The 14,354-nt window shown below is 37.2% G+C and overlaps 1 protein-coding gene across 1 annotated transcript in view; it reads left to right on the top strand.

The window, feature by feature from the left end:
* Window positions 1-14,354, top strand: part of Sec24CD (COPII coat complex component secretory 24CD) — a 400,801-nt gene that overhangs the window by 118,505 nt on the left and 267,942 nt on the right. The window contains exon 7 of the mRNA XM_090409481.1: window positions 10,749-10,887. Within this exon, the coding sequence (XP_090265607.1) occupies window positions 10,749-10,887 (139 nt within the window). The remainder of the gene's footprint in view (window positions 1-10,748; window positions 10,888-14,354) is intronic.

The following is a 14,354-nucleotide window of genomic DNA, read 5'->3' as shown; positions in this document are numbered from 1 at the left end:
TTTTTTCTGTTAATTGGCGTGTGCTCTACTGCTGATTTTCCTGTCTGTATATAACAATAAGTACCACGTTCCTGAACTTAGTCACAGCAGCAAAAATCTTATAAATCCTCTGTAATCTTACAAATTCCTATGTAACTGCCAGTGTTGAAGCCGAAGTGTTTGTGTCATTATTAGGTTTAATAGTTTAGGTTTTTAGTGTTTTTGTATGTGCTTTTACAGTTTTAAGATTGTATCCTTGATGAGTGATAGAGATGAAATATAGTATCCAATAAAATTGTGTTTTATTGTTTCTCTCTGTTGTATTCATTCCATGAAACCTAATAATGAGTTTAAACCAGCACATAAGTCTAAATACTAGATTGTTAATTCTTTATGGGGGGGAAGGACATAGCATGCATTGCTAAACAATACGGTAAGGAGAAACTCTGTATCAAGGGAAACCTAATTGGCTAGCCTTCTTAAAATGCCACAGGATTGAATTGTATCCTCCTGTGTTATGTTTAAGATGAAATTTCGTTCATCTAAAGCTCTCTGTATATTATTAACACAGCCTTAGTTTTCTCTGTGGGATATTTCTGAAAAATCTGCCTATAAGGAATTCCAAAAAATTAAGGATAAACGTATCAAAAAGTATGACAATCTTAGTAGGTCTGTTCTCAGCCACATAGTTGCTCTTCAACTTTTTGTTAACCTTTCATCAGAAAGACTTGACAAAGCAGCCATTAGCATCCTTAGCCTCAGCCACAACTTTGTAGTAGTGACTTGTTAAGTCCTATTCTTAGACATCATGCTGCACATAGAACACGGCATCTGCCTCTTACCTCATACTGTTGCCAGTAACATCAGGCTCGATGTAGCTAACATACTTGCATAACCGTTAGTGCCTAAAAGAAATCTCTGACTGCCAGTTGCATATTTTCCATAAATTATGTGAAGACAAAAACATAATCACTAGAGCCTACAAGGGTAACACTACTGTAGTCATCAGTATTAGTGCTTATAATCAAAAAATGAATGTGTTGCTCAGAGACTGCACTACTTATAAACCTTGATATTATGATCAGCCAATTCTCAGGGGAAAAAAAAAGAAAACATTAAAAAAAAGCTTTTAAAAAATGTCACTTCTTGACTTTCTAAAATAGTTGAAACTCAGGCCATTTAGTCCCCTTCCCTCTTCCCAATATATTGATTGCCTCAAATTCGTAAAACCTGATAACTCTCTCTGTCCCGTAGTGGATGCTACTGCACCGATTCTTCCTCTTAAGTTAGCCAAATCTTTAATCCCACTTACTGGTAATACTTCATCTTACATTAAACATTCTGCTCAGCTCAAATCTTTAATCCAAAATTTAGTTTTAAATAATATCATTGTGACCGTGGGGGGAAAGGGGAAAGAAATGAACAAGGCGAACTCCTTACAGAATTTGTTGAAGCAAAAAGGCTTTACATCATGAATAGTTTCTTTAAAAAGAAAACTGGAAAAAGATGGACTTGGCAATTCCTCAATGATATTCATTCAGACCACCACCCAATAAGAGCCACTTTCAAAATACATAAAAAGAATGAGGAACGCATACAAGCACAGTTCAGCCATTTAAAATGCTCAAAACTGATAAATCCAGAAGAATTTAGAAAACATATGGAAGAAACCAACTGGAAATTGAAAAAAAAATGACATTGACAAAAATTTAACTAACTTTAATAATCACTTTAATAATAATTTTATTAATAAATCGTAAAACGATTTAATAATAAAATTGTTTTACGAAAACCTTTACTCATCTAAACAGGTAGTCACAGCTCCTGTACCAGATGAAAATTTGGAAATACCATCTATCCTACCCGAAGAAGTAAAAATGGCTATCTACCATATGAAAAATGACCGATCACCAGGAATTGACGGTATAAAATCTAATGAATTAAAAATGGCTGGACAAGTACTCTTTAAAGCTCTAGCAGAAAGATTTATGTGATATATACAATTAAGGAAAGCACCTATTGAATGGAAAACATCAAAGATCATAATTGTGCATAAAAAAGGTAATAAAGAAGACATCTGTCTATTATCACACAAATAAAATATTCTTCAGAATCATCCTAAACGAATATAAACCTCGATCAAGGAAAACACCCGCAGAGAACAGGCTGGTTTCAAAAAAGGCTTTTAGACAATAGACACATTTAATAATTTGAATTATTTAATAATTTAAGATAAATAGACACATGCTGTCCAGAATAGATGTGAAGAGATTAGGTGATAAGAAATCACCCTGACGTACTCCGATACTTAAGTTAATTTTAATCGGGTGATTTGAAAATAGTATTCTTTAACAGAACAAGGAGTAGAAACAGCATATATCCAGCTCATAAAAGATAGCTACAAAGAAGGCACAACAAATCACTCTTTTCAATCACCCGATTAAAATTAACTTAAGTAGAGGAGTACGTCAGGGCGATTTCTTATCACCTAATCTCTTCACATCTATTCTGGACAGCATCATTTCAAAAACTGACATGAAATTTTAAATATCCTATTATTTACCAACGATGTGGTATTAATATCTCACTCCCCTGAACCATTAGAACCATTGCTGAATGACATAAGCCAAAACTGCAAAAAATTTGGATTCGAAATACATCCGGACAAAACAAGATGGATGAAAAACAAATACATCGAAAAAGTTGAAGATTACATCTACCTCAAAGAGTTCATAAAAATGAATAACGGGATATAAAATAGCAAGGAGAAAAAGAGCTGCCTTCAACAAAATAAAATCAACAATCACCAACCAAAATGTCTTCCTCTACATCCTTTTCCTTCCAACCTGGCAGAGAAGATCTGTTTTGTCAATCTTTCCTCTCCTATTCTGTTTAAGTGACCATATCACCTGAGATTAGCTCTGCTGATATATTCCTCAATGCTAACAATGTTAAGCTCTTTCCTAATATCCTTGTTTTTAATATGATATTGCCATTTATGTCACCTGTTCATGCCCCTAATCTTTCTCAGGATTCTCATATATGCGGTCTCTAGTCTTTGGTCAAGTGTTTTACTTCTAACCCGACTGTCAGATCCCTAAATTAAAATTAGTTTGAACACTGTCTTGTATAAAGCTAATTTAGTGTTGTGACTAATTTCTCTCTTACTCCATATAAATTTCTTCAGTTGACTTCCTACCATACCAGCTTTGTTGATTCTGTTGTCCATTTCCATATTTAATTTACAATCTTCACAAAAAATCATGCCCAAGTAGCTGAAATGTTTTACTTGTTCCACAGGTTCTCCGTTCACAACACAGTTGACATTTTCAACGATTCTACCTATTTTCATTGTCTTTGTCTTTTTATTGCTGACCTTCATACCATATCTATTACAACAGTTATTCAATTGAGTAAGGGAATCTTGCAGACTTGTACTGGATTTATTTAAAAGTATAACATCTGCATAAAGTGAAGAGCTGAGATTAACATCTCCAATTTTGATACCAGGTTTTCATAATGTGATTAGATAATGAATAACAGAGGAGGATAATGTACATCCTTATCTGACACTAGATTTAACATTAAACCGTCTTCCTGTACTTCAATTCTAACTGCTGACTTACAACTCAAATGAAGACTAAGTATTGCTTGATATCATTTCCCATTGACACCATATAACTGTAGCATATTGAATAGCTTCTTTCTGGACACCTTGTCATATGCCTTTTCCAGATCTACAAAACTTAAATACAGATCTTTGTTATATTCCCATGATTTCTCCACTATTTGTCGTAAAGTGAAAATCTGATCTTGACAGCCTCTATTTGGCCTCAATCCAGCTTATTCTCCACGAAGCTTCTCTTCCACAATCCTCCTCAAATGTTTCTCAAGTATACTTGCATATACCAGGAACACTCAGTAGAGAAATACCTCTGTAATTCTCGCCTTCAGTTTCATTTCCCTTTTTATATATGAGTACTATGAGAACTCTACTTCAATCATCTGGAATTCGTCCTTCTGTCGAATTCTTCTCAACTATGCATCGCAGCCACTGTTAAACTTTTAAACCTCCATACTTTAGCATTTCTGACCGAATATCATCTACTCCAGCTGCCTTTCCACATTTCAGGCTTTTGATAGCTTTTTCTACCTCAAGTATTGATATATATTCCTGATTGCATACCTGGTCAGTGTTTTTTGCCACTGTGCTCTCATCACTGCTTGTTTCATTTAGCAGTTTTTCAAATTACTCCATACCTCCAGAATATCTTCTTCTTGATGTTTATTTTCTATGTTCTTCAAAAGTCCTCCTATGACTTTTGTTTAGCTAGTTTTACACAATGTTTAGCTTTCTTACATTTGTCTCTGTATTCTTTAAGAGTACAAGCTGACTTATTTGCCAGGAACGTTTGATATTCTTTCTTCTTTTCTTTCAATGCCTCTAACTTCCTGTGTTCACAATGGAGTTCTGATTTTTCCATTCTTATAGAGAATCCCACCACATGCCTCTCTGGCTGAATCGATCAATGTTTTCTTCAGGGCTTGCCACTGAATCTCCAAGGTTTGGTTCCTGTTCTCAAACTCTTTCATTTTTTCTTGAATAATGTTTGTGGATGTTAGTCTGCAGTTCACATCTGAGAGCTGCTGAACTTTTATTTGCTTTAAAATTTTCTTAAATGTTTTTTCTTTTCAATATGAAATTCAGTTTTATCCTGCTCAAGACTAAGTGGTAATCACTTCCAATTTCAAATCCTCTGTACACTCTAGTGTCCTGCACTAGGGAGAAAACATCACTATCAACAATAAGAAAAAAAGTCTCATAATCAATGAAACTTTTCTTATTCCTTGTCTCTTCTCTCCATTTGTATTTGTGACATTTTTATGCTGGAACATGGTGTCAGTAATAACCAGTCTGTGTCCTGAGCAGAAATCCAAGAGGTATTTGCCATTTAATAATGGCAAGTTCCTGTTGGATTTCTGCTTTGCTCTTTTCTCCAAATTTTCCCAAAATATTTTTGTATGTTTGACAATCATTTCCACCTCTGCTATTTAGATCCCCAACAAGGATGAATTTTTCATTGTGTCAGTTTCCCCCTCTAAGGCCTCAAAACATTCCCCCTCTTCTACCTTGGTTGAACCTTGTGTGGGACCATAGGCACATTTAGTCTTGTTATCCAGTTTCACATTCTGATATTTGCCCACATCACTGTACTTGAATTTGCTTCCCTTTCAAGAAGATTAGCCTCATATTTATTGTTGAATACTATGGCTACTCCTTCTTTTTGTTGATTGTCATTGTCTGAATATAACATTTTGTATTTATTGCTCAGAAAGCTCTCTCACCAGTTTTTGTCCTTTTTGTTTCAGTCATCCCTATTATGTTGATGCAGTACTTATCCACTTCCTCAACTAGCTCCATTTCTTTGCCATTCAGGCTTCTTATGTTGGTAGTACTGATCTTGAACTCTGGTGATATTGAGTTAGGTGTGTTTTAGGATTTGTTCCAGTAGCTGACTTTTTACTGTTTGACCTAGTTCCCCTGGTAAAAACAACGGTAGCCTTGTTTAACCAGGCGATGTCCCTTCTGGAATGAAATTTAGACATCTTGTGCCATTATTTTATTTGTGGTTTAAGCCAATAAGAATAAAATTTGATCAGTTAAATCCCAAATTGCCAGTCCATCCTCATTTGCTCAGTATCCAAGTAGTACCTAACTGGGTACACCACAAGAAGGTGAGGATTGGACATTAGGTCAGAATTACTGGTCAGTTCTCCACATTCCTTTAAATGCTATGTGGAATTCTCTTCTCAGTTATACAACTTTGACCTGTAATAACTGCAATTTCTATATTTTCTTTATTTAAAATTTTATGTATTTCTTCTTCTTTATGTGCTATGCTTCTAATGTTCCGTGTAGCATATTTCACCACGTTTTTCATTTTCCAAAGTTTCTTAACCATTTCTCATTTTTGGTCTTTTCCCATGTTTTCTGTCTGATTTGGATTTCATTGAGACTTGAAAGTAATGTGTTTCCTTATGTCAAATTACTAGCATGATAATAGGTATTCTATTGGTGGGGCTGCCACTTTAAGGCATCTATGCTTGCCTTTTTTTTAGTAGATAGTGGGAACTACAGTTTGAGATGAAAGTGTCACCTCCTCGCTCTCAAATTGCTCTAATAGCACTGGGTAGGGGGAGGGGGAAGGAATAAGAATTAATAGAGTAGAGGAAAGAAGAGTAGAAGACTAGACCAGTCTACAGATATTATATACCAAGTGTATATTTTAGGAAGTAAGATCGGGTCTAGCTCAGGTATCCCACCATTCAGTCTGGAGCACAGTCGACTCTTTGCGATGGTAAGTTTTGAAAAGAACTGCTTGTAGCAGTAAGTTGTTCTGAATACAGTACTCACTAATGTGAGCCTCTGAGACTGAACCTCTGTTCTCCTCAATAAAAATCTGGCATTGCAACATCATCACCACTTAGATGGTATATCCTTGCAAAATGCACTCAGTAAGTGAACTATTTGATTTGCTTCTGTTACCTTCCCCACCATTCACACTTTTTTTTATAGTCATTCTTCCATTGTCATTCCTCCTTTTACTTGCCACATAGTGAAAGAACCTGGAATTTCTTTTAGCCTCATTAGTTAACTTTCTCTCACAGTTAATTTGGCTTTTCTTACCATACAGGTCAGCCCCCCCCCCCCCTTCTTGATGGAAGTTGTTCTCCAATTGGTTATGCTACGAATTATATATTTGGTTTAATCCAGGGGTAGGGACCTTTTTTTTCTGCCAAGGGCCATTTGGATTTTTATAACATCATTCGCAGGCCATACAAAATTATCAACTTAAAAATTAGCCTGCTATATTTGGTCAAACATTTAATTAACTCACCTCTAATGTGATGGCTGGAACTGCTTCTCTTTGGTGAGGCATGTGATGTTAGCTGGTATTGATGATGTTGCTACTCGCAACTGCTTTTCCAGGTTTGCATCGGTCAGTCTGGAGCGCAGTCGACTCTTTGCGATGGTAAGTTTTGAAAAGAACTGCTTGTAGCAGTAAGTTGTTCTGAATACAGATGCATATTTCAATGCATGTCTCCTCAAAGTGGGAAATTCAACATTGCTTATGTAACGTTTATAGAACTCAAGCAGCGGGGTGTTGTTGTACCTAGCTTTCAGCCTCATCATTGCTTTACAGCTGAATGATTTTGTGTTGTAGATTATCAGGCACATCAGTTGGTTCCACATTGAACAGTGTAGCAAAGATGCTCAATTCCATTTGTTTACTTTTCACATCCTTGAATCTTTCAAATGCCTCAATTAGTTTCGCACATTCACCAGTATATTCAAGTGTCGTAGATGGCTTTTGTCCTTGCAAAGTGGGGAAATGCACTGTGTTATTCCTTTCAAGTTGCACTTTCCACAGCCTTAATTTAGCTTCAAATGATTTCACGTTTGAAAGCAGGGAGCTGAAAAGCTGGTTGGGGCCCTGCAGCTTGAAGTTCAGCTCTGAGAGGTACTTGGTAATGTCAACCATGAACGCTAGATCACACAGATACTTGCTATCATTGAGTTCCCTGACAGGTTTTCCCTTCATATCCATGAACTGCTTGACTTCATCCTGCAGTTCGTAAAATCTCATGAGCACCTTCCTGCGACTCAGCCACTGCACTTCACAGTGATAAACAAGACCCATGTTAGAGGTTTAATGGACTATTAACAGCACTGAGAAAGGATTAAAACTAATTTTAATACTTCCAATATTTCGTCTCCATCACAGAGACATCTTCAGGGATTACAAAAACTTTTTGTAACAACACACACACAAATACAATACAAAGTGAAACTAAAGTCCTATCTAGGTGATGCGCCCTCTGGGCATTTGCAGGTTGCCTGGGATGTGAAGAGGAATCTCTGATAATTAAAGTTGCCCAAATTTTGGTTAGTTTAATGCAACCGTATTTGTTTAAATTAGGTTGATTCCTAAGTGCAGATGCAGATTCAAAGAATAGTCTTTCTTTTTCGAATTTACTATGGTGGAGCATGGTAGTGCATTAATTTAGCAAAATGATGCACCATGTGCATCATTTTGCTAAAATGAATGAATGCACAAACGCTAACAGTGTGGATGTGAATGTCAGCACACTGAAAACAGAGATCTGAGGCCAAACCAGGAAAAATAGGACCATACAATCGCATTGCCACCTCCGAATTTCATAGTTGGTGTTTTGCACTCTGGTAATGTTCACCAGGCATTTGCCACACCCACATCTGTCCATTTGCTCAGAAGAAGGTGTAGCGTGATTCGTCATTTGTAACGCAGCTTTCCAATCCCTTCCCACTGAAGACATTTCTACTTGTGGGATTTGTATACCGAAGAATATGTCTTACAATAGAAACTCATGTTGTGAGCCTCAGTTCTGAATATTTTTGTACCTTCGTGTTCCAGTCGATGCCTGGAACTCCCCATTCAAGATGTCAGCCAACAAATGGCAGTTTTTACATATTCTTCGTAGCAACTTATGGTCATGTTTGGTGAGTGTTGGGTTTTCCAATCAAATGCAAGTAGCACTTACATTTGACTCCCTGTGCTCCCATCTCAGTATTGTATTGCTGATTATTGACATAGGTTTGCCCACTTTGTCAGCAATTTGCTGAACAAATGTGCTTACAACATACCATCCATTCACAATGCCTCTTTTGAACTGTCAGTTCCCTGCTCACAGTCATTTCACCCGGACACAATTGCACTGACTTGAGAGCATCATATTCCTCCAGTTTATATCAACTGCAAATATGTGACTCATCACATGGCATGATGCACCTTGCCCATGATGGGGGGGGGGGAGTGTCCGTTATCTTCTTTCCAAACAGTGTACATCTTTATTTGTTTTTGAAAATTACATTTGTATATAGTTGGTTGCTTGGTGCTACAAAAAACTTTTGCTTTCCTGTGTATGGTATATATGAGAGGGGGGATTCTTTTCAATATGTTGGGTCATTTTCGTTCCATTTTGTCTCTATACTAATCATCCCTAAGTATAGTATACATCATCAAATTCCTGCCATATACCCTCAAGGGGTGTACAGGGTATGATAGTACCCCATGAAAAATTTACATCATTACTAATTTCCTATCTACAATTTTCCTCCTAAGTTTTGTCAATTTGGAAAAGGCATATGACAAGGTGCCAAGAGAGAAGCTATTCAATACGCTACAGTTATATGGAGTCAATTGGGCATTATATCAAGCAATATTTAGTCTTTATTTGAGTTCTAAGTCAGCAGTTAGAATTGAAGGAAGTACAGGGAGATGGTTTAATGTTAAATCTGGTGTGAGACAAGGACATACATTATCCCCTCTGTTATTCATTATCTATATGGATCACATTATGAAGGAAAGTGGTATTAAACATAATATCAAAATTGGAGATGTTAATGTCAGCTCTTTGCTTTATGCGGACGATGTTATACTTTTAAATAAATCCGCTACAAGTCTGCAAGATTCTCTGACTAAATTGAATAACTGTTGTAATAGATATGGTATGAAGGTCAGCAATAAAAAGACAAAGACAATGAAACTAGACAGAATCATTGAAAATGTCAACTGTGTTGTGAATGGAGAACCTGTGGAACAAGTAAAACATTTCAGCTACTTAGGCACGATTTTTAGTGAAGATGGTAAATTAAATATGGAAATAGACAACAGAATCAACAAAGCTGGTATGGTAGGAAGTCAATTGAATAAATTCATATGGAATAAGAGAGAAATTAGTCAGAACACTAAATTAGCTGTATACAAGACAGTGTTCAAACCAGTTTTAACTTATGGATCTGAGAGCTGGGTCAGAAGTAAAACACTTGACCAAAGACTAGAGACCGCAGATATGAGAGTCCTGAGAAAGATTAGAAGCGTGAACAGATGGCATGAATGGCAATATCATATTAAAAACGAGAATATTAATAAAGAACTTGACATTGTCAGTATCCAGGAATGTGTTAGTAGAGCTAATGTCAGGTGGCATGATCACTTAAACAGAATGGACGAGGAAAGATTAGCAAAACAAGTTTTCTCTGCCAAGTTGGCAGGAAAATGACCCAGAGGAAGACCAAGATATAGGTGGATTGTTACAGCAAAGTGCCTTAGACGATAGAAATATAAGATCTGGTAATATTGGGGTCTTGACAGGTAACAGACTGATTTGGAGGAAAATTGTAGATAGCAAGTTAGTAATGATGTAAATTTTTCATGTAGTACTATCAAATCCTGTACACCCTTTGAGGGTATATGGCAGGAATTTGATTTTTACACATACAGTAAACTTTTGCTATAGCAAACACCATAACTACATGTTAATTAATTAACATAAGATGGATTCAGTTTACATATATATTTGCGTTCCTATTCGTCAAGTTATAAATAACTTGCTCACTGTAGCAAGACTACTGAAAAATTTTGACCACAGCCTCATAGTGTACAATAGTATGCTAAAAGAAATTCACTATATCGAATTTTTTTTACACTAATACTCACGCACACACTGTTGTTCCTATATGTTTGCTATATAGTTAATATAATTAGTACAGTATGTTATTAGTAGTTTAGTGTAGTTAGCATGTTATTCTCCCATTGTAACGAGCTTGGTATAGTGAGACTTACAAATTTGTCATAGTGAGAGTTACCATATATGTAGATAATAAATCTTAATTTATGTAATTAAGGTAATTGATGATATCCTTTAAAATGCAGCATTCATTTCAGCTGGAACCTCCTATTTCCAACCTTGCTGATTCTGGTCCTGTTAGATGTAATAGGTGCAAAGCTTATATGTGTCCATTTATGCAGTTTATCGATGGTGGACGAAGATTTCAATGTGTTTTTTGCAAAGGAATGACGGAAGGTAAGTAAATTGACTAACTAGTAAGGTTACTGATACACATTTAAGATTTCATCAATTCTGATGCAAATGACTTTTAAGGGAAAAAACCCTGCTTAATGTTATTATTATTACAGGCAACTCCAAAGAGTCGATAGACTCATCGAGGGAGGGAGGCCCTAACATCATGTCATGAACACCTATTCGACATTCACACAGTATCTATCATACCTCACCTTGAACTCATTCATAGTCATGGCACCCATAACAGACTCTGGCAGCTTATTCCACTCATTCACCACTCTCCAAGTAAAAAACTAGCTCTGACACTCTTGCTAACCACGCTCTTGCCCAGCTTTCATGTATGGCCCCTAGTCCTCCCACCACCAATCCTATTCTAAAAAATATCTCCTGAATTAATCTTATAGAAATCTTTCAGTAATTTGAATGTCTCAATCATATCACCACATTTTTGCCTATCAACCAATTTCTGCAACCCACAAATCTTCAACCTGTTCTCATAAGGTTCATTCCATAGACCTGCTATCATGTTGGTCATTCGTCCTCTCCACCTCCTCCACATCAAGAAGAAACCCTGGTGCCCATATCTGGGCACAGTAGTCTAGATGGGGTCTTATCAAGGCTCGATACAGAGGAACAATAACCTGTTTGTCTCTGCTTGTTGAAGTATTTTTCAGCAACCAAGTGATTTGATGAGCTGATTTAGCCACTTTTGTGATGTTCCCCCTAAACTTCTACTCCCTGTCCACCAACACTCCCAAATCCCTGGCATCATCAATCTCCTGGAGTACGGTTCCACCAATGTGATATACTGCTGCTAATCTTTTCACACGAAAATGCATAACCTTACACTTTGACACATTAAATTGACATCCATTCTCCTTAGCGCAGTTCTCCAAACTATCCAAATCACCCTGCAAAATTTTGACATCCTGTGCACTCACTATTGCTCTACCCAAGTTTGCATCATCTGCAAACAAATGAACACTTCCTCTCAGAACGTTTACTATATTGTTAATGAACAAATTGAACAGTAGTGGTCCAAGAACAGAACCCTGCGGCATACCACTAGTCACAGGCCGTATTTTGGACTGTAGTTCTGAATAAACCACTCTCTGATATTTCTCCATCAACCACTCTCCTGTACATCTCACGAACCCTATATCCATCCCCATATGCTGCAATTTACTGATTAGAATTCCATGTGGTATCCTGTGAAAGGCCTTATCAAGGTCCAGTAGAATCACTGTAAACATATTACCCTTATCCATCACTGTGTTATAATCCATCAGCCATCACTGTGTTATAAAACGTGAGTAAGTTATTGAGGCATGATCTGCCTTCACAAAACCATGCTGTCCCCCATACGGTATCCCATTTTCATCTATCTAATCCTGTATTTTTCTCTTGACTAATTTCTTCAAGACCTTGACAACGATTCCTGATATGCTGATCAGTCGGTAATTTACAACAGCAGTCTTGGAACCTCCTTTATGAAGTGGAACTATTTTCCCATCTTTCCACCCCCTCGGGACTAACCCAGACCTGAGACTCAAATTAAACAAAATGGTCAAGGACACTGACAATTCTTTAGCTGCTTTACTTACGACACTAGCTGGTATACCTCAATACCAGCTAGTGTCGTAAGTAAATTACGACATTAGCTGGCACTTCATTCATCATAATTCCCATATAAGCTATTGGTTCATTCATTCCTGCAGTGTCACCACCTGATAATATACTCATGCAAAGTGCTCGCTCAATAATTCCACTATATCACCTGATTCGGTTACTTCCTACCATTGGCATTCTTTAAAATCATTCTGCCATATACTGTTTTCTTTTACTTGCAACGTATCAAAAAAACTGTTTGGGATTCTCTTTAGCCTGCATGGCTAATGTTCTTTCATAATCCACTTTTGCTTTTCTTACCACACTTGTTACCTTTCTGGCCTGCACTTTACACCGTTCATTTGCCTGCCGGTCACCTTTCTCCTTAAATTCCCTCCATAGTTGTTTCTTTTTTTGCAGCTCAAGCTTAATGGTGTTATTCATCCATTTAAGCCGTACTTGATTTATTATTCGGACTCTAGGTATACAGTCAGCCATTGCCTCCTGCAAACACTTCTTAACCTCCTCCCATGCACTATCAACATCCAGCCCTTGCAGTTTTACATGCCATGGCACTGAACTAATCAAATTCCTGAGCTTGTCATACTTACCTGCCCGATAATTCCACATGTGCCATGTCTTAATTGTAAATTCCACACCTTTAACCACCTCGCAAGTAAAGATCCTATGATCACTCTCACCAATTGGTGGCAATGTGATCATATTCGTTACAGCCAAATTCTCAGATGCAATTACTAGGTCAAGCACTCTCTGACCCCTAGTATTTTCCATTCATGCTGTCACAGATAGTTATCCCTTAATAACCGCATACAATCCAATTCCTTCCTGCCATGTGTTCTCTCCTCCTTCCAATCAATGTTACCATAGTTGAAATATCCCATAATAATTACCCTCCTTCCACTCATTTCTTCTATTTGCTTATGCATACTATCTCCTCCATCTATTCCATCATTTGGTCTATAGCAGCACCCAATTGTATATTTTATTCTGCTAGCCTCAATCTCACACCAAATAGCTTCAAATATGCTGTTTTCTCTATCCTGCAGTTCCACTTCTATTCTCCTTGGCTGTGGCTCATCAGCTATCATCAGTAACACTCCTTCTCCCATTTTTTTCTCCCTGTTACTACTGAACACACCATACCCCTCACATTTGATCCCACTAGCTATATCATCTTCTGTCAGCCATGTTTCACTAATGCCAATAACCTGTGTCCTGGAAGTGCCAACGAAGGCCAAAAATTCTTCCTTATTGTTCCTAATACTTCTGACATTAGTATGCATGAATTGCAGAAGCCCATTTGTCCCATCCCTATTTTGATGCCTTGTACTAACTATCCCATTCTGATTTGTTGTAATTCGTACTCGCTCGGGCATATTACACATTCATACCCTCAACTGCCTCCCTAAGTCTGCATATCTACTCCCCCCCCAATAAGTCTAGTTTCCCTGATTCTGCACATCCACTTCCACTTCATTCAACAACACCTTTTCAAGTCTCTGTACACCAAATCCATTCAAATGTAAACTATCCATCTTATATAAATCCTTTTGCCCATCAAACTCACTCCACACATCCACAAATTCCACACCACTCCTCCTGCATAATCCACACATAAAGTCATTAGCAATTTTGGCCCTCCTATACTCTTCACTGTCATACCATGCAACAGACTCGCCATCCTAACTCTCTCACTCTTCTCTTTTGCTACATGAAGTAATTCCTTCAAATCCTCTCTCATAGCCATTTGTCTCCTTTCAAATAATTCATTCCTGCTACTGTTATCAGTTCTTTCCCACTCTGCTTTTGCATTCTAATTGACTTGCTTACATCGTTAA

Source organism: Typopeltis vanoorti, chromosome 19, assembly GCF_054136105.1.
Source record: "Typopeltis vanoorti isolate ZY-2024b chromosome 19, IOZ_Tvanoo_1.0, whole genome shotgun sequence".
Lineage (NCBI taxonomy): Eukaryota > Metazoa > Arthropoda > Arachnida > Uropygi > Thelyphonidae > Typopeltis > Typopeltis vanoorti.
The sequence above is the reverse complement of the archived record's forward strand: the minus strand, read 5'-3'. Positions and strand labels throughout refer to the sequence as shown.